Source organism: Caretta caretta, chromosome 2 (assembly GCF_965140235.1).
Source record: "Caretta caretta isolate rCarCar2 chromosome 2, rCarCar1.hap1, whole genome shotgun sequence".
Lineage (NCBI taxonomy): Eukaryota > Metazoa > Chordata > Testudines > Cheloniidae > Caretta > Caretta caretta.
The window spans coordinates 3730818-3754726 of record NC_134207.1 but is presented as its reverse complement, the minus strand read 5'-3'; the positions used below and the strand labels follow the sequence as shown (position 1 = coordinate 3754726).

The 23909-nt window shown below is 51.8% G+C and overlaps 1 protein-coding gene across 2 annotated transcripts in view; it reads left to right on the top strand.

The window, feature by feature from the left end:
• Positions 1 to 23909, top strand: part of ARHGAP39 (Rho GTPase activating protein 39) — a 417477-nt gene that overhangs the window by 371801 nt on the left and 21767 nt on the right. For both annotated transcript variants that reach the window (XM_048841846.2, XM_048841845.2), the window contains 2 exons: positions 13324 to 13523; positions 19513 to 19604. In XM_048841846.2, the coding sequence (XP_048697803.1) occupies positions 13324 to 13523; positions 19513 to 19604 (292 nt within the window). The remainder of the gene's footprint in view (positions 1 to 13323; positions 13524 to 19512; positions 19605 to 23909) is intronic.

Sequence of the window (23909 nt, the reverse complement as noted above, 5' to 3'; positions counted from 1 at the left end):
TTCAGACGTTCTTGTCAACTGCTGGAAATGGCCCACCTTGATTATCACTACAAAAGGTTTCCGCTCCCCCCCCCCCCCAGCTCTCCTGCTGGTGATAGCTCACCTTACCTGATCACCCTCGTTACAATGTGTATGGTAACACCCATTGTTTCATGTTCTCTGTGTATATAAATCTCCCCACTGTATTTTCCACTGAATGCATCCGATGAAGTGAGCTATAGCTCACGAAAGCTTATGCTCAAATAAATGTGTTGTCTCTAAGGTGCCACAAGTCCTCCTTTTCTTTTGTGGCAGCCTCCCCTCCCAGCTCCAACACCCATGCCCCTGGTTAGCTTAGATCTGACTCGGGGTATGTCTACACTTACCATTTCAAACCGCGGGAGCGTCTACACTTGTTAATGCTTTTTTTGCAGTGAAGCTCAGAAGTTTCACTGCAGAAAGAAAACCACCCTCACGAGAGGCGTACAGTTCTTACCGCTGTTCTTTTTGTGCTGCTGTGAAAGTGAAGACACGTTCTAGCGGTGTAAACACCCTTTGGCCTCCAAAGGATATCCCACAGTTCCAAAAGCAACCACTCTGGCCAGCATCTCCTCTGCTCTGACACACGGGACACTCGCCCCTCCTTCCGAAAGCCCGGGAAGTTTGAAGCTCCCTTTCCCTTTGTTTGTAGATGTGGCAGGGAAAAGCAGCCAGACAGCAGGAGGTTTTAAAAAAATGCCATGGAAGAAATCAGGAAGTAATGGGGCTCCTGAGACATGAAGCAGGGCAGCACGGGGCACTGAGCAGGGACCCTGAATGCCTTCTGCACCCCCTCCACCCCCCCAAGACCTATTGAGAGAGCTGCACTGTGGGATAGCTGCCCTACACCGCTGCTTTCATCAGCAATGGAAGTGTTGCTAGTGTAAACGCTCTGACGCCTGAGGAATTGAGTGAGTCACAAACCAGCGCTTTTCTTTCCCCGGCTCCCTATCGCTGGTGAAACAGACAGCGCAAAACCTGCAAGTGTAGACATCCCCTAGGGTCTGGCGCGTGGGGATAGAGCTGCATAGGAATGCATGGCCTTCAAACATATAAAACTGCAAGCAAGGGGAGCGTGCAGCTCCACTATAACCATGCCTCTGACACGTGGGTGCCCAGGTCATTCTGCCTGCCTTGTAACACCTGCCCCCCATGCAGCATGTCATTCTGCCTGCCTTGTAACACCTGCCCCCCATGCAGCATGTCATTCTGCCTGCCTTGTAACACCTGCCCCCCATGCAGCATGCAGTTTCTCTGCCTGTACATGTAGCTGCTAGGAGCAGGCTTGTCATAGAGAGTGCTTCTACTTTAGCATCCATCTAGGGCCAAAAGAAATCTGATGAGATTCAACAAGGACAAGGGCCGAGTCCTGCACTTAGGAAGGAAGAATCCCATGCCCCGCTACAGGCTGGGGACCAACAGGCTCAGCAGCAGTTCTGCAGAAAAGGACCTGGGGATCACAGTGGACAAGAAGCTGGATATGAGTCAGCAGTGGGCCCTTGTTGCCAAGAAGGCCAACGGCATATTGGGCTGCATTAGTAGGAGCATGGCCAGCAGATCAAGGGACGTGATTATTCCCATTTATTCGGCACTGGTGAGGCCACACCTGGAGTACTGCGTCCAGTTTTGGTCCCCCCACTACAGAAGGGATGTGGACAAATTGGAGAGAGTCCAGCAGAGGGCAACGAAAATGATTAGGGGGCTGGAACACACGACTTATGAGGAGAGGCTGAGGGAACTGGGATTGTTTAGTCTGCGGAAGAGAAGAATGAGGGGGGATTTGATAGCAGCCTTCAACTACCTGAAGGGGGGCTCCAAAGAGGATGGAGCTCGGCTGTTCTCAGTGGTGGCAGATGACAGAACAAGGAGCAATGGTCTTAAGTTGCAGTGGGGGAGGTTTAGGTTGGATATTAGGAAACACTATTTCCCTAGGAGGGTGGTGAAGCACTGGAATGGGTTCCCTAGGGAGGTGGTGGAATCTCCATCCTTAGAGGTTTTTAAGGCCCGGCTTGACAAAGCCCTGGCTGGGATGATTTAGTTGGGGTTGGTCCTGCTTTGAGCCGGGGGTTGGACTAGATGACCTCCTGAGGTCTCTTCCAACCCTAATATTCTATGATTATATTCTATGATTCTCATGTATGACTACCAAGCTTTCCATGGCTGGGGCAGTGGATTGTCTTAACCAAGTGCCTAATGGAGACTGGGATGCAGAGCAGGGATGGACTGATACACTAGTGACTATTATCTGTTGGGGGGCAGCCAGGTTCGGCCGATCACAGCTCCCACTGGCCGCGCCGCTTCCTGCAGCCCCCATTGGCCTGGACCGGCAAACCGTGGCCAGTGGGAGCCGCGATCAACCGAACCTGCGGACGTTGCAGGTAAACAAACCGGTCCGGCGCGCCATGGGCTTTCCCTGAACAAGCAGCGGACCGGCTTTGAGAACCACTGATCTAGGCTAGTTGGTCTCAACCAGGGGAACATACGTGTACCCTTGGGGGCACACAGATATCTTCCAGGGGTACATCAACTCAGCTAGATATTTACCCAGTTTTACAACAGGCTACATAAAAAACTCTAGCGAAGTCAGTATAAACTCAAATTTCATACAGACAGTGACTTGTTCATACTGCTTTATGTACTATACACTGAAATGTAAGTACAATATTTATATTCCAATTTATTTATTTTATAATGATATTGTAAAAATAAGAAAGTCAGCCATTTTTCAGTACTAGTGTGCTGTGACACTTTTGTATTTTTATGTCTAATTTTGTAAGCAAGTAGTTTTTAAGTGAGGTGAAATTTGGGATACGTAAAACAAATCACACTCCTGAAAGGGGGCCAGTAGTCTGTAGAGCCACTGATCTAGGCACAGAGAGAGGAAGTGACTTGCCCAAGCTCACACAGCAAGTCAGAGTTAGGAACAGAATCTTGGTCCCATGAGTCCCTGTCTAGTGCCATCTCCTCTTCTCCACACCTGTCTGTACCTGGCAAGGCAGTTGGGTCCTTTCTTTGTGAATGGGGGATCCTTGCCTCATCTCTCTGTGCCTTTGTCACCTTGCCGTCGGGCTACTGGACTGGAATCCATATGGGGCCACACTTTCCAGCAATCTGGAAATAACAGTTATTGCTAAGAGCATGGGACGTATGAGCTTTGGGACCTGCACTGGCTGCCAGCTGGTATGTGGGGGAGGTCAAGGGTTTGAGGGTGAACTAGCAGTCCCTGAACGCTTTGGGTCCTACCTACCTGAGCTGATGCCCATCTTGGTTCACTAGATCCAGTGACCTTCAGAACAGGCTGGAGAATTCCCGTTTGCCCAGGCATAGCCTGGGAAATTGGGGGGTGAGTGGGCCATGAAAGGAGGAGGTTCTGGTGGAGGCCAGGCCGATAGGAGGGAACACTGTCCAGGAGGCCTGTGTTTCAGATCTAGTGGCTCTGTGTGTGTGTGTCCAGTGCGTGAAACACACCGATGGCATGAGGCAGATGCAAATGGAAAAATCCAAATAAATAAATAAAATGAAATAATTGAAAGTCTGCCCTTGCCAATTCTTGCTGCTTCCTCCAGTTCCCCAGGATGTAAAAAAACAAGATTAGAGTCTATCCAACCTGAACTTTCCCGTGGCAATTTCAAGCCTTGATAAGAGGCGCATCTGAGGCAGGGAATTGTGTTCCCTGAAAATCCCAGAGTGCCGATGATGAGAGGTGGGTCTCCTGGGTCTGGCTCATAGCATGGCCCCAGCTTTTCAGTTCAATTTTGATTTGATTTATTCTATGCCCTTCTGAATTACCCCATTTACAAACAACATCCATGAAAATCAACCCAGGCAAGAACCTGAAGTGCATCTGTAAGCTATTAGCACTGTACTGGAGAATGACTATGCTCATAAAAACGAGTCACAAGGGGCTCTGTGTCATGGGCATATAGCAAAAGGGTGCAGAGTTTTTCTTCTCCATGTCGTGGGGTCAAATCCCATCCAGGTGAGAGTGACCAGAAGCTGCCATCTGACATCCGTTGGGTGGAATGAGTTTGGTGTGTCTCATCCAGACCTCAATGGCAGGAGTCCACATCACTGAACCCACCATCTCTGTTAGGACCATTAGTTCTCTTGTGGGCAGTGTCAACAGAAAGGTCAATGAATAGGCTACAGCGGCAAGGTGTCCTTCTGCCATTTGTGGTGGTCCGTCCAGCACACGGGTGAAGCATACTGGTGCGGTGTGTGTATGGAAGGTCTGTCAGGACTCAGCCTATGCTCTCCCTGCTCAGTCCCCAGAGCTGCTAACATGGCACCTTTCCCCAGTCCTTTAAATTCCCCTGCAAACATTTATGTGATTGTAGATGTTTGTAGCATTCATTTTGCAGGCCGAGGGCAAGCTCCATGTGATGAGGAGCAAGAGGATGTTAGCGCACAGAGTAGAGAGGAGTTTGTGAGCGAATTGCAGATGTCTGACTAACCTCTCTGCTGAGTGAGCTCCCCTGGGCTGCATTACAATAATCCAACCTTCATGGGACCAGTGCCTAGCTGTTGTGTGATAAGATCAGCCAGGGGAGACAGGGATATGACCTGGCTGCATATCCCAGAAGGTAGGATCCTCTTCTTGCGACAGCTGGCATCTGAACTTCAGTAGGTGAGAAAGACCTTGAAATAGCCCAAGAGCAAGGATGTTGAAGGTGGGCAGCTCCATGGTTTCCAACGGGCATTTTCTAGTCATCCAGTCCATGGAAAGATCTCAAAGGACAAGAATAGACAGCTGGCCTCTGCGCATAGCTAGGTCATGGTCAGCTTTACAAGGCCTGTCTCAGCATGCTGGCCAGGCCTGCAAGTCAGCTGGCATTTATGGAAGGAATCAAATAATGTGCTTGAGTAATTGCAGCATGCCCAGACTATACCTAGAGTAGATGGGTTGGGGCTGTCATTAGGACATTAAGATATGAAACGATTTCATAGCAGAAGCATCACCAGAGCTATTTGCAGGTGCTAATGGCCACACTAACCTTCCTCGAAGAGGCCCCTTCGTTTCCATAAACACTGGCACCATTTATGGCTACCCAGCCATGTACAATCAGTCCTGAGGGTCACCAGGACCAGGTGCCTCTAGTGAGATGCAAAGCAATCATTGCCTTCCAGCACCCCGCAAGGGAGGACAGTTTTGTGGTTAGACACAGGACTTGGGAACTCTCGAATGTCACTCTCAGCTATTGGGGTAATGCAATGGGAACTCCAACTCACCATCAGTGAATCGCACTGCCTTGCCTCCTGGGAGTCTTGTGCATGCTGTGAAGAGCTCCAGTGGGATGTGCTATGGAAGAGAAAACCACTGATTGCAGCTCAAGCAGCCTGAGCATTGCCATAACATCTTCACATGATGTCCAGTCCTTTCCCGTTCGTTTGTTTCTCCCATAAGAAGTGACCCTGTTGCTCACACTTGTATGGTGTGACGTCTTCATTCTTCCATCAAAGGTGGTGCAGGCTTGTAAGCATGTCGATCACTAGAGCAGACAGATGGATAAGGCTTTGCTGAGGGCCTGGTCTCTTGTCAGTCCCTGGTCAGCTGGGTAGTGTACTCCAATGTCAGTGCCAACAAAGTGGCTGGGTCCCACTCCTGCAGTCCCTTAGCACTGATCCTGCATGGCTCTTCCCATGCTGTTCATGTCCCACTGAAATCAGTGTCACCCCAGCTCATTCAGGAGTAATAAAGACTTGAGGGAGTTAACACATTGGGGGATTGGCTGCCTTGTTTCCGTCTCTCCCCCCTAGCATCTGATGATAACTGGGTAACAGCTGCTGTGACGAGAATGACTGGCCACTGATACATGGAGGGAAAAGAATACAGCTTGGGAGTTTTGTGCCAGGCTGTGCCTCCGGGTCAGCTTGTAGGACTTCAGAAAATCAATACATTGTGGTTGGCAAACTGAGCAGTGGTTGTTGGAGACTCAGAAAGAGCGGAAATGTAAGCCCTTGTTTATGAGGCTCTCTGAGGGATCCTTCTCAGCAGGACACTCCAGTTTTCATAGAGACATCCAGCCAGCTCCACTGCATACTAGGACTTTGCAATTAGAATGAAATTTGTCATGATTCCGGCCATCAAGGGCTGATTTATGTTAAATATCCTGTTGACCTTTGAAATCAAACACAGAACTGATTCAAGGAACAGCCGCCCTGGCTGGAAACAAAGTGCAGCAGCTGGAAACAAAATGGGTGCCTTTGAGCCCGGAATAAATGGCCTGCCAGGGCTTGTCCTTTTGCCTTCAGTTCTGTAGAACAGCTCAGACGCCAGCATGCTCCAGCGGAGGGGGAGTCAGAGTCCTGCCCGCACAATGGCACACTCAGGAAAGCCCCCTAAAGCTTGGAGGGCTTTGGCTCTCTGGTTTGATCGCCAAACTAGGGTCCAGCTGCAAAGCCTCGAGGGAGGCTGAGTCTGGATCCTGTGCTTGGGGGGATCCAGATCTGGGGGTTACTCCATGCCCACCTCTAGTGGACTTTTGATTCACACATTCTCCCCCACCCCAAAAAATAGTCATTATGCTGAGCAGAGTGGTTGCAGGTTTTCTTTTCACACTATACCAGCAAACTTGTGCTCTCTGCTGCTGGCCTTGTTCCCCAGGAAGCCTTTCAGGGCATTACTTTGATCTGCTGTAGACGGGATTCCTGTGACATCAGCAACGCCGGGTGTATGGCTTTGAGGGCATCTCTAATGATTTTGCCCTGGAGCCAGTTAGACAACTGCTCGCTGAATTTCAGTGTGTTTCCTTTTCCATCAGCGCAGCACCATGGCTCAGGTCTGTCATCTCTTCCTGCTTCTCCCAGCCACTCATGTCTTCTTGGGGATTATGGGGACTTGGGATCCTCCTGCCAATATTAAGCTATCTCTTGTCTGCTTTCGGAACTGGGTGCCAGCCCTTATAAAGAGAGCTTTTGAGTCATGTACAGTAAGAGGTTGGCCCAGATGAATGGGCTTGTGGAGCTCACACAGCGTGCAAATACCAGTTCTCTTAACTCAAACACTCAGTTCTCTGTAGGTCAGGTGTGTCCCCACTCAGCTCTGACCGCTGAGCAGGAAGCCATTGCACTCATGCAGAGCCCAGTCCTGCGAGCCGCTGAGTCCACTGACTCCAGCAGGACTTGGTACATCAGTGGGATCAGACCCAGTCCATCTGGCACCCATCACCAGAACATCTGAGCATCTCCTGGTCCTCACAGCCCCTTGAGAGGGAGAGAAGTGCTGTTACCCCCACTTTACACATGGGGAGCTGAGGCCCAAAGGCCCAGGTATTTAGGCTCCTAACTCCCATTGAAATCAACAGGGTTACTCCTAGATTGGAGTAGATTGGGTGACAGTAGATTGGGTGACCATATGTCCCGTTTTGGCTGAGACAGTCCCGTTTTTAAGCTCTGCCCTGGCCATCCCGACTTTTTTTACAAAAATGGGCATTTGTCCCATTTGTTCTTCCCAACTGATCTGTTGGGAGGAGCAAACAGACAAACGCCCAGTTTACCAAAAGAGTTGGGGGTGCAGAGGAACATTGCCGGGGAGGGAGCAATGTGAGGTGCCAAGCAGTGGGGCTCAGGGCCCAGCCCCAGCCGGTGCAGATCTCGGGGTGGTCAGCCCCAGCCGCGGGCAGTGTGGAGGTTGGGGGATCCAGTCCCAGGCACAGGCGGCAGGCAGCTCGGGGGGGAGGGGTCAGCCACGGGGGGCAGGGGACTCGGCGGGATCAGCCCTAGCCGTGGGCAGCAGTGGCCTCAGGGGAACAGCCCCAGCCACGGGGGGCAGAGGGCGGCTCAGGCGAGCCCCAGCCGTCCCATTTTTACTTTAGGAAATATGGTCACCCTACTCCTAGAGTAAGTTACTACTCAACAGGAGAGAGGCCGTAGTCAGATTGCGGCCACTCCCATCCAAACCCACCAGTGCCAGAGGGGATGAGGCAGGGAGCCTGCAGCCTCTTCACACTTCCTACCCCTCCGAGTGAGCGAGAGATTAGTGGTGATTCAGACAAGGCCTCTTGCACTGCCCTGCCCCCACTTGCGTGGCTTTGTGTCCATTTTGCTCTGGCGCTTTGAAGTGTATCTGTGGTGTGCAGTACACCCCTGGCTATCCAGGGCTGTGCAGCCCGATGCCAGTCCAGCCCGCCTCAATACGCCAGGAGTCTATCGGCTGTGGTTCTTTGCCTTCCCGTTTACTGCAGCCTTCAGCTCCCCAGGGCTGGAAGCAGATCTCTGCTGCTGTGGAGTTTACACCCTGGGCAGGAGCTGAGCTTAAGCACTTGGCACTCCTTGGGGCTGAAGCTTGTAGGCTCCTGGTGACACACTGGTGATTGCTAGGAGGGCTGTCAGAGGAATCCCCTGCTCTCTGTGAGGAGGAGTCTGTTCCCGAAGGGGGTGCTCTCACACTCCCATGCCAAGGGCTGGTTGCTGTCTCGCTCTGTTACTGGCTACGAGCAGCGCTGGCTGGGGCTTTTGTCATGGCAAATGTTTAAGCAAAGTCACAGGATGGCTGCAGTGAAAAGGGCAAAGTCTGTGGAAACAGCCTAATTGAAAACCCCCACCAGTGGTAGGCCATGTGCTGTGCCCACTGTGATCTCCTGAGTTTCCATTCCTAACCGTCAGTAGGGTTTCCAGCACAGGAGTTATAATTTATAAACCAAAACCCAGCTCTTTAAATACAGATCGGCCTAAACCAAGCCCCCAAAATCCAGACACCCCTGTACTCTGGGAACAGCTGAATCTAGAGCGGAACCTCTGCAGCTTGGACCCACCTGTCAGAATTTAAAGCAGGCTAGGAGGAGTAATTTGATACCGCTATTGGGGTATTAAGGCTCTCCCTGAAAATCCAGGGGCTGTGCTCCCTCCTTACCACAGCGTGTCACGGAGCTCCAGCTGCCTGGTGTTATGCATGCAGTGCCGCTGGTGTGCTAATCTCATATATACCTGTGCAGCTGCCCATCATAAGCATCCACCCCATTCCCTCGCTCACTTGTTCCTCATCTTCTGGTGCTCGCTGGCTTGTTATCATAGGGTTGCTCCCAGGCGATTGGCTGTGTAGAATCTCAGTGCTTGGCAGCTGGCATGGCTTGTGCAGAAGCATTAGTTTTGGAGAGAAACGCAAAAGATGAATCACAAGGACAAGAATGAAGATGTGTCGAGTCTGGGGCCTGTTGCTCTTGTCCGTGTCCCCTCAAGTCAGTGACACAGAGCGCCAGGCAATGCAAAGGTCAGGCCGATCTCACTCACAGCTCCTGGGGGGCTTTCCCAGCGTGGCTGGTATCCATTGCTGGGCCAGGAGGTGGCATCTAGTGTCTTGCCATCAAAGACCCAGTCCATTTCATGGACTCATTGTTCCCCACACAAAGCAGAGGCTGGAGCATTCTCCTAACCAGAGCACAGGGGAGAGGGCTCCTTTTGGACAGCGGAGGGCCGCATGGTTGACTATGCAGGGCCCCGAGGGCTACCCATAGTGTCAGACTCTCCCACCTTTACTGATGGTGAGGAGCAGCGTGCAGCTCAAGTGGTGCCATTTATTTCAGTGGAGTTACTCCTAGAGCAAGGCACTACTCACCGTGCGGGACGGGGCAGACAGTAGCCCATAGTCAGTATAAAATGGCTCATATTGAGTATGGCCTTTCAGGCTGCAGGACCCAACATGCAATGCCTCACCTTGAGCCAAGCAGCCTGCCGCCTGGCTCAGGTTGGAGTGGTGCATGCTGGGACCTGTAGTCACCATGTGCTGCGCCTCGCTGTTGAAAATTAGATTAGCCACGGGTCTTGTTGCTAAGCATTGTGAGCTGCCCCTTATCTTACCATCCCTCTTGCTTTTCTCTGGTTAATGTTTCTGTTCCTGATGATAACTTCAGTGTTTGCTTTTAATCTCCCAAGTAGTGGAACTACAGAGGTTTGCCTCTCCTAGGGAAGATGCCAGATGAGTCGTTGATCTTGCTCTTTCATTAAGACAAATGGCTGTAGTTACCGGTTCTCAGTACATGAGAGAATGTGCAGCATAATGCTCAAACCATCTGGAGAAACCTGGAACAGGGAAAGGGGGGAAATCACACGCTTCTGAGCTTGACGTAAACATATCGCTAGCCGAGAAAGAGCTTAGCCAACAGCTTTCGAGCAGGGCCAGGGAGGGTGCATGTGAACTCCAAGTGTTCCCTGGAAACCAAACTTAAAGGGTCATTGACACCTCATGGGAAATGTACAACAACAGCTGTACTTTGTGTAACATCTTCTGCGTTAATTATGTCCCAGTGCGTTTTGCAGAGCTAAGAAATAACCCTTTACATCTCTCTAACCCCTTCCCACTGAGTGTTTCAAAGCCTTCTACAGACAATGAATTGAGGCCCCCAGCCCAACCTCCTCTGGAGGAAGTTCACTATCATTATCGTTATTTGACACATGGGGAAACTGAGGCATGGAGTGGGATGTGACTTGACCAAGGTCACACGGCACATGGGCAGCAGAACTGGAACTGTTTCAGAGTAGCAGCCATGTTGTCTGTATTCGCAAAAAGAAAAGGAATACTAGTGGCGCCTTAGAGACTAACCAATTTGTTTGAGCATGAGCTTTCTTGAGCTACAGCTCACTTCATTGGATGCTGGAAGTGGAACTGGAAGCCAGGTCCCTTGACTCCCAGTCCTGTGCTTTAGCCATTCGATCGTGCCTCCTCTCCAGCTACACAAGAAACCTAAAGATTATGACTGACGTTCACCCATGCAGTGGGTCCCCTTACATCCCATCAGAGCTTAGTTGGTGCCTAATGTGATCACTGTAATGGCAGAGGCTGAGCGGCATTAAAAGGATCAGGGGAAAATGGATTCGGCTCCTTTTTGCATTTCTCTTCCTCCTCCTAGGATCAATAGCCCAGAAAGATGATCATGTACAAAGTCTGTGCTGCTTGTTCTGTCTGCCCATTCCTAAAGCCCTCTTCACCTGGCCACCTAGAGTGGAGGCTCCTTGAGGCAGGGATCATCTGTTTGTTCTGTTTGTACAGTGCCTAGCACAGTGTGGCCCACGATGAGGGTTCCTCAGAGCTACCACTATGCAAGTAATATTAATAGTCCCCTTCGCCCGCCGGACACTCTAGTATGTCAGGACAGGAAATAAGCAGCTAGAGCAAGTGAAATCCTGAGCAACAAAGATCCCATTTTCCTGCAAACACCCTTCATGGAAAGAAAGAAAGAAAGAAAGAAAGAAAGAAAGAAAGAAAGAAAGAAAGAAAGGGAGGGAGGGAGGGAGGGAGGGAGGGAGATTAGTGGCAAGTAGCTTCCTTTCGTGCAGGCGAAGTAATAACAGTCTGCTCAGGCCACTAGACCACACTACCTCCCACAATGGGTGTGCAGGAGAAACACCAACCACATTGTTAGAGATGGCCCAGCAGCCAGCTGGGACCCATCTCCCTCCCCTGCACATTGCTCACAGAGATTAATCCAGCCTTAGGGCTTTGCAAACTGACCTGTATGGCCCGGTCTGGCCTCTAGGTACGGATCCAGCAGAGCACAGGAGGTGGGAGCCCATTGACGTGAGCTCTCCCCTCTCCTGGCCTCCTCCGCTGCTTCTGTAGCCTCCTGGGGCTCAGAGGCCGTGCCTGTACAGCGAGTGGCAGCCGGACGACAGGCGCAGGCTTGTGGGGCTCACAGGGCGCGGCTGTACAGCGTATGGCAGCCAGACGACAGACACGGGCTCCTATGGGTCACAGGGCACGGCTGTACAGCGAGTGGCAGCCAGATGACAGGTGCAGTGAACTGTGAAGTGAACTTCAGGGGAAGAGGAAATGCCCTCAGGGGCCCGGCCTGCGGTTTCATTCCAGGGATGGCAATGCCACTGCACTGACAGAAAAACTGCAACCGGATCCCCCAGCGTGGTCCCCTCCTAACTGGTCATAGGGCCACAGAGGCCACCATGGTGAAACGGGAGACAAAGGGAACCATGAGAAGAAGCAGCAGATCCCCAAACCAGACCTTCACCCTGGGAGGCTTGGCCAGAATGATGAGCCTGTGGCTAAAACCTGTATCTGGAGTCTGGAGAGCTGGCCTCTATTCCCGACTCTGCTGCTGCCCCTGTGGGTCTCCGAGACAGGGAGTAAGAGATCCCCTCTCTCTCAAGCTGTGTGTGAAGCTTAATTGTTTAAGGTTTGTGAAGCACTCAGAGACCCTCCATGCAACTGGTCATACAGAGAGAGTCATTGCCAGAACCAGGAGGAGGCCCCTCACTCCCAGTCCTGTGCTCTGGCCACTAGACTGCTCCCCCTCCACCGAAAGTGCATACATAGTTTTTTCAAAGATACATTATTAAGGGCACAAGAGGAAACTATCCCACTGTGTAGCAAAGATCGGAAGTCTGGCAAGAGACCACCCTGGCTTAACCAGGAGATCTTCAATGATCTAAAAATAAAAAAAGAGTCCTATTTTTGACTATACTTTTGTATCATTGTATGAAAAGGTGTCAGTGATGCGGCCCTTGGGCCAATGTACTAGTCCTCATGTGGCCCTCGTGGTGATTTGAGTTTGAGATACCCGTTCTAAACCCAGAGCAGGGAGGAGCTCGGGAAGTTCGAGCCTCCATCAGTCTCTGAGTCAGCTTTGTGTGTGTAGGCCAAAGTGATCAGACTCGGGTGATGAAAGTGAGGCCTCTCCCTCTTTGCTTAGGTAGCCAGCTGAGAGCAGCCTCGTATTCAGCAGTTTGCATTGAACTTCAGTGGAAGTTCTGGGTGCTCAAAACGTTGGGAAATCAGGCACCCCAAATGAGAGTCTAAGTCTGAAAGTGTGGACCTTCCCCGCTCTGTGCCTTGGTTTCCCCAGCTCTGGGATTAAGGATCCTTCCCCTCCCCTGTAAAGTGCTATGGGATGTATGGAGAGCATGCTAGAGCAGTGCCAAGGGCTTCTGTTGCTGCTGTTATGGGACTTGTTTCTAGGAGACCTCAGAGCCACACCTCTCGTTACTGTGGCACAAGACTTTCCATTCCAAGGGGCTGTGCACAGCGGACTGAAGACTTTCCCCTGTCTGGCTACAACAGGCCTTGGACACTATCCAGGACCACTTTTTATTTATTTATTTATTTTTGTAAGATTTGAGCCCAAATGGTTCTGCCATTTTCAAGACTAAGGAGGGTTGGAGAAAACATTCTTGCTCCAAAGATGTGACTTTTTTTTTGAACGCATGGTGGGAAAATGGCAGGAAAATGGAATTTGGCAGCTCTCTCGGGCCAGGCCAGGCGTTGGAGCAGGGTGTAAATTGGTTTTGACTTGCTACTTGAGTAACGACTGTGCATGTATCTCTGGGCCTTCATGTTTGTCTTGGTTCCATCTCTTGCAGGGCCTGAAGAAGCCGAATATTGAGGAGATCCGGCATGCAAAGAACGCAGTGTTCAGCCCCTCCATGTTTGGGAGCTCCCTGCAGGAGATCATGAACATGCAGAAGGAGAGGTACCCAGATCGGCAGCTCCCCTGGGTGCAAACCAGACTGTCTGAGGAAGTGCTGGCGCTGAATGGAGACCAGACCGAGGGCATCTTCAGGTAATGCTGCCTTGTGACTCTGACCCTTCTTGCACAGGCCAGCTCTCAGGGAGTTGCACACCAGGCATTCACTTCCAATGGAGAAGATGCAGCTGGATGCTTCTGTAATAGGGCAGGGTGGTCCATGAGGGCCCAGCAGGGGTCTTAGAAGGGAGTGTTGCATGCTGGGACATGTAGTCTTTCTTAGCAGCACCTCTGCTAAGGGTGAGGATAGCCACAGATTGCATTGTGGAGAACTGTGGCTTGTGCTGTGGCCACTTCTGCCTCGCAGTGTGACCTTGTGGAGCAGGCAGTTAGAGCATTCTCTAAGGGGCGACATAACACTTCCAAAGCCAGACGACAGCACTGGGTCTGGCTGTCTCTGAGCAGACTAGAGAAGCAATGACCAAGGGAGGACTGTTGCTAGTTGCTCATCTCCCCTCCCAGCCTGGCCCAGGCCAGAGCCTCGGAGAAGAAACCTTTGCGATCGATGGCATGGTCTGAGCCCAGGGTACTTTCTCTCTCTCCCTTGTTTCCTTTTTTTCTATTGCCTATCACCACATTATCTAGGCTCCAGCGCTTCCATCCAGGAACTCTGTCGTTCACCAGTTGTCATTGTTTTGAACAAGATTTAGCTGTGATATCTGTAACACATCCTGTGTGCAAGGGCACTGTTCCTGCTCTCCCACTGTCTGCCTAGGGCCGGGCCTTAGCAGTGGGGCCCTCTCTTGTCAGTGACAAAGCGTGATCATGAACAGTACGTTTCCATCGGGCCTCTCCTCTGGGACCATGCAGTAGAAAGGGCACCAGGGCATAGGAGATACAGAGGATCCACTCTGATTTCACAGGCCACCCAGCTCCTCCCCTTTCTTGGGGTTCTGCAGTGTGGGGGTGCTGCTGAGGGGAGAACAGTGTGTTCTCCCAGGTGGTCTGGGCTAGCTGTAAGCCATAGTGTATCCCTGTGGACAGAACACCCCCAAAGTGCGGTTAACGCCTGTCTGGTTCTAAATGGTTGGCGTCCCCGGTTGCTGCAATGGACCGAACCAAACTCCCAGACACTAACCCCCTGAATTCTGGGGAAGGTCACAACTAGACTTGAGTCTGAGGCCAGCCTCTTTCCCAAATGGGCCAACCCAACACCCGCCCCTCTGGATCTGCATCCCAGCTCAGTGCCTCTGGCCTGTCTCTTGAGATAGCCCTAGACTGAGTGAAGTGCAGCCTGCATGCATGCTGCCTAGCAAAATATTTCTCCTTGCTCCCTTCCAGCTCCCAGTAAGAGCTTGACCAGGCCACTTCCTACCCCTCTGCACTCATCCCAGGAGAACCCAGGACTCAGAAAATCCACACCCCACTGACCTTGTTCTTCAGCTCCCAAACATGGATTGTTACCCCACGGCTGGCCAGGGCCTCTCTGGATTTGCAGCTTGCCTTTCCCTGGAAATGACACACATTCCTTCCTGGTGGGTTTTTCTCAGGTAGCTTTATCTCTTGACTCCCTCCAGACACAGGAAGGGGACTGGCAGCCACCCCAAGCCTGCCATTCCCAAGAAGGTGACCTGAGAGCAGCTCCTTGGTGTGTGAATCCAGAACCACACTGGGCTGGGAAAGTTTCCCTGTGTCATGACCTGAGGCTGAGCCACCGCTGGGTGGCAATGACCAGAGGTGCTGAAAACCCAGGCAGTGATGGCAATAACTACGTGCTGCTGTGTGCTGGATCCTCTGCTGCAGCCTTTGGGAGGGGGGAGGGGAGTGAATTTCACCAGGACTATCAGACCTGCCTTGTGTTAGTCACGGCTCTTTCCTGGCCGCTGGACTGTGGGACATCTTCGCTTGCAGTTGCTCATTCACATCCCATTTGAGGCCAAGAGCATCCCCCAAGGGTTTCTCTTGTTTGTAGCCTGAAGGGATCGTCCTATGCACAGTGCTCAGTAATGTCACTCCTCACCTGGCCAGAGGGGTCGCTGCTGAGCCACACGCGGCCCTTCCCCGCCCCATGGGCTCAGCATGATGTCTGCTGCTGCAGGGAAATGTACCTGTCTATTACAATGTATCATGTCTGTCTCCCCGGCTCCACACCTGGCAACTGTCTCTGGTAAGCAAGGTCTCAGCTGGTTACTCTGTCCCAAGCTTACACAGCCTCCCCCACAGGCTCAGCTCCGCTACCCCGGTGCTCAGAGAGAGGAGTCAAGTTGTGCAGGGGGTACAGTGACGGGATCCCCAGGGTACAACCTGGAACTGTGGGATCACTGTGCCCCCTGAACTCTGCAGCCTGGGGGCACAGTGGTCCCAATGCTTTGCTAATGACAAGCAAGAAACCCCTCCAGGTGCTGTTATCCCTCAGCCTCCAGCATGCAGAGACAGACCCAGCTAAACTGCATGAATGCTCTCCAAGCCACTCATGAACCATCCACAGGGAAACACCAGCGAATCCCCCCAGCCTCTAGCCTTGCACCCCAGAAATGTACCATCTTATACTGCTCAAGATCTTCTCTTGAACAATGCAAGCTCATTAATTAGTTTGCCACTTCGTCAAAGGATAGTGGACACGCACCAGCCTTTGTAATCTGAGCAGATTCCCCAAGCACTGTAGATGAACCCACTGGTAAAGATAAAACATTAAAATAAGTTTATTACCTACAGAAAGATAGCTTTATAAGTGATTATAAGTGGTAGGCATAAGGGTCAGAGCTAGTTACCTGAGAAATAAAAGTAAAATCACAGTCTAAATCCTAAACTCTATTAGACTAAGCAAGATTTGGATCAAACAGCTTTTCTCACCCCACTGGACGTCGCAGGCAGGTTATATACACAGGCTGAATTTCCTTCTCAGCCTGGACCCAATCTCCTCAGTTCAAAGTCTTTGTCTACCCACCATTCTTGTTGCCTTCAGCGTAGGTGAGGGAGGAGAGAGGTGGGTCTCATGATGCCGCTCTCCCTATTTTATACTCTCAATTCATGGCCAAGAGAAGATACTGGCCCAGACGTGTCCTGGTGGGGATGGCAGAGTCACAGAGTTGAGGAATCCTCATTGTGTGGTACTTGTGCAACTGTCTCTTACAGAATTGTAAATCTCTTGTTTACAATTTCCCTGCTGGTCCATGACTTGTACTGGTCGCTTAATGCTCATTTGGGTGTGGGTCACCTCTTTTGTTGCCACTGGAGAGCTAGGAGTGGGCATCTCCCAAACTCACAACCTATTTCAATAACAACCATGCAACAAACTCTCATCGCTTCATACACACTAACGATATACAGATTTTGATAGAACAATGAGTTTCAGCAGATCATGGTCTTTCATATGGTGTCTTACATGGCATGCTGTGTAAGAAATATCACAACCATATTAATGTGGGGGTTACAGGGTGCTACTTTGAGGTCCAGTGCATCACAGGTACATAGCAGTGACCGTCTACTCAAGCTCCTCCCACAATCCCAAACCCCACCCACATGCCCAAGATCATAGAATCATAGAATATCAGGGTTGGAAGGGACCTCAGGAGGTCATCTAGTCCAACCCCCTGCTCAAAGCAGAACCAATTCCCAACTAAATCATCCCAGCCAGGGCTTTGTCAAGCCTGACCTTAAAAATATCTAAAGAAGGAGATTCCACCACCTCCCTAGGTAACGCATTCCAGTGTTTCACCACCCTCCTAGTGAAAAAGTTTTTCCTAATATCCAACCTAAACCTCCCCCACTGCAACTTGAGACCATTAGTCCTTGTTCTGTCATCAGCTACCACTGAGAACAGTCTAGATCCATCCTCTTTGGAACCCCCTTTCAGGTAGTTGAAAGCAGCTATCTAATCCCCCCTCATTCTTCTCTTCCGCAGACTAAACAATCCCAGTTCCCTCAGCCTCTCCTCACAAGTCATGTGTTCCAGACCCCTAATCATTTTTGTTGCCCTCCACTGGAAGTTTTCCAATTTATCCACATCCTTCTTGTAGTTTGGGGCCCAAAACTGGACACAGTACTCCAGATGAGGCCTCACCAATGTCGAATAGAGGGGAACGATCACGTCCCTCGATCTGCTGGCAATGCCCCTACTTATACATCCCAAAATGCCATTGGCCTTCTTGGCAACAAGGGCACACTGTTGACTCATATCCAGCTTCTCATCCACTGTAACCCCTAGGTCCTTTTCTGCAGAACTGCTGCCGAGCCATTCGGTCCCTAGTCTGTAGCGGTGCATTAGATTCTTCCGTCCTAAGTGCAGGACTCTGCACTTGTCCTTGTTGAACCTCATCAGATTTCTTTTGGCCCAATCCTCTAATTTGTCTAGGGCCCTCTGTATCCTATCCCTACCCTCCAGCGTATCTACCACTCCTCCCAGTTTAGTGTCATCTGTAAACTTGCTGAGGGTACAATCCACACAATCCTCCAGATCATTTATGAAGATATTGAACAAAACCGGCCCCAGGACCGACCCTTCGTGCACTCCACTTGATACCGGCTGCCAACTAGACATGGAGCCATTGATCACTACCCGTTGAGCCTGACAATCCAGCCAACTTTCTATCCACCTTATAGTCCATTCATCCAGCCCACACTTCTTTAACTTGCTGGCAAGAATACTGTGGGAGATTGTGTCAAAAGCTTTGCTAAAGTTAGGGAACAACACGTCCACCGCTTTCCCCTCATCCACAGAGCCAGTTATCTCATCATAGAAGGCAATTAGATTAGTCAGGCATGACTTTCCCTTGGTGAATCCATGCTGACTGTTCCTGATCACTTTCCTCTCCTCTAAGTGCTTCAGAATTGATTCCTTGAGGACCTGCTCCATGATTTTTCCAGGGACTGAGGTGAGGCTGACTGGCCTGTAGTTCCCCGGATCCTCCTTCTTCCCTTTTTTAAAGATGGGCACTACATTAGCCTTTTTCCAGTCGTCAGGGACTTCCCTGGATCGCCATGAGTTTTCAAAGATAATGGCCAATGACTCCGCAATCACATCCGCCAACTCCTTTAGCACTCTCGGGTGCAGCGCATCTGGCCCCATAGACTTGTGCACATCCAGCTTTTCTAAATAGTCACGAACCACTTCTTTCTCCACAGAGGGCTGGTCACCTCCTCCCCATACTGTGCTGCCCAGTGCAGTAGTCTGGGAGCTGACCTTGTTCATGAAGACAGAGGCAAAAAAAACATTGAGTACATTAGCTTTTTCCACATCCTCTGTCACTAGGTTGCCTCCCTCATTCAGTAAGGGGCCCACACTTTCCTTGGCTTTCTTCTTGTTGCCAACATACCTGAAGAAACCCTTCTTGTTACTCTTAACATCTCTTGCTAGCTGCAACTCCAGGTGTGATTTGGCCTTCCTAATTTCACTCCTGCATTCCCTAGCAATATTTTTATACTCTTCCCTGGTCATTTGTCTAATCTTCCACTTCTTGTAAGCTTCTGCAAGATCCAGCAATAGCCCCCAAAGAGCTGGATGGCTGTGCTCAAGTGACCAGCAGGGAAATAGTTAATGCTGCCAGTTAGTAGCATGTATTCCCAGGCTGGAGGAGCAGGAGTCCTAGGGCAAATCTGTGCAGACAGTAGTGAGCTATACAAGGTACTTTCACAGCTCCTGCAACCACAATATCCAAGCACAATACACATGTAGATAGTAGTGAGGCATCTAAATAGCCATGTGTATTCAATCACAAATTTTATATGGCCAGGCACCATAATAATGCATGTGAGATGCTCACCTTTGTGCACACTTTTCCACGTGGGCAGCCTCTGGTCTGTATGTTTGAAAAGTGGACTGTTGTCATCATTAGGTTTAAGAGTTAACATACCATTAATCTGACGAAGGTAGTATTCCCCCCTCTCAGCTATTGTTTCAGTCTCTCTGCAGACTCAGGCAGGCAGTATGTTTAAAGTGCTCATTGTTGAGGTATCTAAGTGTTTCTCCAGACTCTGTCTATAACAGGGACTCTGGCCTCAGCCAAAGTAACTGGCCTTCAGCATCCAGTTGTCAGCATCCAGGTGGACCGAGTCTGAAACCTGTGGACATTTCTTTTCTGCACAGAGTGCCTGGAGATATCGACGAGGTCAACGCCCTCAAGCTGCAGGTCGATCAGTGGAAAATCCCCACCGGCTTGGAAGACCCTCATGTTCCTGGTAAGGGTTCCTGACCCCCCTCCCTTCACACATGGAATCCTGGTGCAAGGGGGAGTGGGGAGTGAGTCCTGGCTCTCAGCTTTGTGGGGGTGAAGCCAGCCAAGCCTGGAGTGGGGCCCTGGACAAGGGAGAGAGTGAGAGTAGAGTCCGAGAGCAGGCCTTGGGAATGGGGGGTGGGAGCCCACTTCAGGCACTGGGCATAAGCTGGGGAGGGAGATGAGGAGAGAAAGGACAATGCTAAGGTCTGGTGTGGCAGAGGGGATTGGAGAAGAAGAGCAACCTGGTCTGAGCACCAGGGGAAGAGCTGAGCATGCAGGAACCCTACGGGGGAAGCCCAGTACATGTGGCCCAGCCAGGCAAGCACCACCTCCAAGGATCCCCAAGGCATAAACACAGGAGAGGAGAGCCCTCCCCAACAGTGTGAGCTGTCTGGCTGTGAAACGCGACGGGAGCCCCATCGTCTGGGACTGGAGCTGGGCCACAGGGGCCCTGGCCTCAGGTAAGGGTACACCACTGAATACAGCACATCCATCCCTCCCTTCTTGGAGCCTGGCTGCCCCCGGGGCCACGCAGATGCCAGAGCATGCACCAGCTCTCTCATGTCAGGATTAACATTTTAGAACAAGTGTCCATGCTGCACTGAGGCGGCTGCGCGGCGGAGGTCGGGCTCACCAACAGTTGCTGGCTTGTTAATCACAGCTGAGCGGCCAAGCATGTCAGTATTTAAAGCCTTCCCGTTGATTCCAGCTGTATAATCCGCCAGCCCAGTCTGCTGAGCATCAGCTCTCTGCCTAATCCCTCTCCAGGACACAGAGCAGCAGGAGCATGGAGCTCACGGTGGGAGCATCTGCAAGGGACAACTAGTAACGTGGGATCAGTCCTAACCTCTCATATGGCAGGCTGGGGCCAGCGGAGCCAGCAAGAGTAGGGTGGACACTGACCCAGCCTGTGTAGGAGGATAATTAATTTCCCGCATACCCAAAACATAGCAAAGCATCTCAGGGAAGGAGTCTGATCACCGTTCCTCATAGTCAGTAAGGCCAAGAAGAGGTTCAGTTGTATTAACAATAGGATGAAGAACAATAAAGAAGTAGGACAATGGCCATTCTCTAAATCTGCTGTAACAACCTCATTGTCCCATCTCCAACAGGACACAGCAGAGATAGCAAAAAGCCCAGCAAGGGCGGCTGGTAATAGAGGTGTGGGATCCCATAAGGGGATCTCATTCAAAAAAACATTGAGAGACACACAGTCTGCTCATAAACTCAAGTGACCTTGTGCATCACAGGTGAGATCTGGGGCATATTAGTTTGGAGAGTGGAGAGTGAGAGGAGGGCTATGAAATCACAAAGCAGAGAGAAGATGGATCAGTCTTCTACATACCCCATCTTGTGGCACAAGAACCAGGGAGTGCTCAGTGAGATGGCCACATGTTTAGAATGGATAAAGGAAGCACATAGGCAGCCTGTGGAACTCACTGCTGCAGGATATAAAGACAGATAGCTTAGGGACAGATTCTGTCTTGCTGACTCACACTGCATAGTACCGCACAGGGCTGCTCATGGAATAAAGTGCTTCTCAGAATGAGTAATGAGGGCAGAATCCAGCCCTCAGTGTTTCAAAGAGCTAGCTGTTTGTATGAACATGGGTAGCAGTTTCAGTTCCCACTAACAAGATTGGCCAAGATAAGGGTTATCAAGCTGTGTGCTGCAGGTATAGAGTTGCCAACTGTCTAATCACACAAACCCAAACACCCTTGTTTCACTCCCTACCTCGCCCCTTCCCAAGGCCACACCCCTGCCCCGCCACTTCTCTGAGGCCTTGCCCCCCGCTCACTCCAGCCCCCCCCGTCACTCGCTCTCCCCCACCCTCACTCACTTTCACTGGGCCGGGGTAGGGGGTTGAGGTGCGGGATGGGGTGTGGGCTCTGGGCTGGGGGGTGGAACCAAGGGGTTCAGAGTGTGGGAGGGGGCTGCAGGCTGAGCCTGGGGCAGGGAGTTTGGGTGAGGGAGGGGGCTCAGGGCTGGGGCAGGGGGTTGTGCTGCGGGAGGGGGTGCAGGGTGTGGGCTCTGGTTGTGGTGCGGGAGGGGGTGTGGGGTGTGGGCTCTGGGAGGGAGCTTGGGTGCAGGAGGGGGCTCTGGGTTGGGGCAGGGGATTGGGGTGTGGGAGGGGGTGAGGGTTGCGGGTTCTGGAGGGAGTTTGGGTGTGGAAGGGGGCTCAGGGCTCGAGCAGGAGGTTGTGGTGTGGGAGGGGGTGCAGGGTGCAGGCTCTGGGAGGGAGTTTGGTTATAGAAGGGGGCTCTGGGCTGGGGTAGGGGGTTGGGATGTGGGAAGGGGTGAGGGGTGCAGGCTCTGGAACGGAGTTTGGATGCAGGAGGGGGTTCAGAGCTGGGGAAGGGGTTGTGGTGCGGGAGGGGGTGCAGGGTACGGGCTCTGGGAGGAAGTTTTTGTGTAGGAGGGGGCTCGGGGCTGGGGCAGAGGGTTGGGGTGTGGTAGGGGGTGAGGGGTGCAGGCTCTGGAAGGGAGTTTGGATGCAGGAGGGGGCTCAGGGCTGGGGAAGGGGTTGTGGTCCAGAAGGGGGTGCAGGGTGTGGGCTCTGGTTGTAGTGCAGGAGGGGGTGTGGGGTGTGGGCTCTGGGAGGGAGTTTGGGTGCAGGCCAAATTCCAGGCCAATGGGATCTGCGGAGTCGGTGCTCAGGGCGGGGGCAGAATGCAGAGACCCTCCTGACCGCGCCTCCTCTTAGGGGTCTCTGCCGGACATGTCCCCGCTTCCGGGAGCGGCACAGAGCCAGGGCAGGTAGGGAGCCTGCCTTAGCCCCGCTGCACCACCGGACTTTTAGCATCTTCTGAAATCTTCCGGGTGGGCTTCAGTGGCCTCTGGCAGATCGAGCCTGATTCCAGGAGACTCCTGGCCAAACTGGGAGGATTGGCAACCCTAGGTACAAACTGAGTTCAATACTATGGAAAAGTTGGATACAGAGTGCTGGCAAAGGGAGGCCAGTTAGCTCTGTGTATACAGCCAAGGGGCTGGAAATCAGGGGAACTAGGTTCAAGTGCTGGTTTAGCCATACACTCATTTTGTGACCTTGGGAAGCTGCTGCATCTGTCTGGCTCAGATTCTTGCTCAGGAACCTCCCAGCCAGGAATAAGTCGCCAGTGTCCATGCATGGGGAATACTGTCCCAGAGAAGTGGTAGGAGCACCCTCACTAGAGACACTTCAAAGCAGACCAGTCCAAGCCTCGTAGGGAAAGTCCCATGCTCACCCCTTCAGGGATGGACTAGATGGGACTGAACATCTTAGACAGGATTTTGATTTCTGTGGTGCTCTTAGTGATGCATAAGCCAGACCAAATCTCTCCATTTAACACACCAGGGGTCATCAGCAGACATCCTAGGATAAGCCTATGTCCTCCGCTAGCCAGGGTGTCCAACCTCTACAACCCTCTAGCACACGTGGCTCCATCTCGTTCTGTTCAGTAAGAGGTAATTTAACCCTGCAGGATGGGAGCGCGGATTTCTGCTCTATTACCTGTGGTAATCTCCTGCCATAACAGAGAGCAGCCGGCTGTAGCTTTTCCGTTCCTCTGGCCTGCAGGGTCTCTTTGGGGACTATGGAAGAGCACGTTGGCCTGTGCACGTGGGCTGGTTCTACATGAGTCCTCAGGAGCCCATTAGCTCCCTTGAGATGGGTTGGCGGGGCTAAAAGATGGCAGAACTGTTGGTGCTTTAGTTAGAGCCCTCTGCAGGGAATCCAGCCCTGGCAAGGCCTGGAAAGCATTTCCCAGGATGAGCGAGTGCGTGCAGGGCAAAGGGAGCGTGTGACCGGGAGAGGCAGAAGGCGAGAGGAAGAACATGCTGTAGGGGCAGGGACCTGCAAGGGGATCAGCCTTTGATCCTGCGAAGGTTAGAATGCCAGTGTCCTTTGCATGTAACCAGCACCAGCTGCTGTTGTGATCTAATTAGGGATGAGATGCCACCATGATGGGGCCCGGGGTACACCTGACAGGTCACTGTGCTGTCCTGGATACTTCCCCTCCCCAGGATCATGGCATCCCATCAGGCAGGCTGCTCCCAGGGCCCAAGGAATCCTGCTCCCATAAGAAGTGTTAACCTCACCACCGGTTTTTAACAGAAGGGGAGGAATTTCAACCCCTCTGGTGAACACATTTAAGCCTCTCTCTGGGTGCAACTAACCCCTCCATCCCTGGAAGGACTCCCTGGCTAACAGTTGTCTGATGAGCAAATATTTTGCCTTTGAGATGTGCCAGCCCAAATGGCAGGTATCTCCACACCATTTCCACAGAGA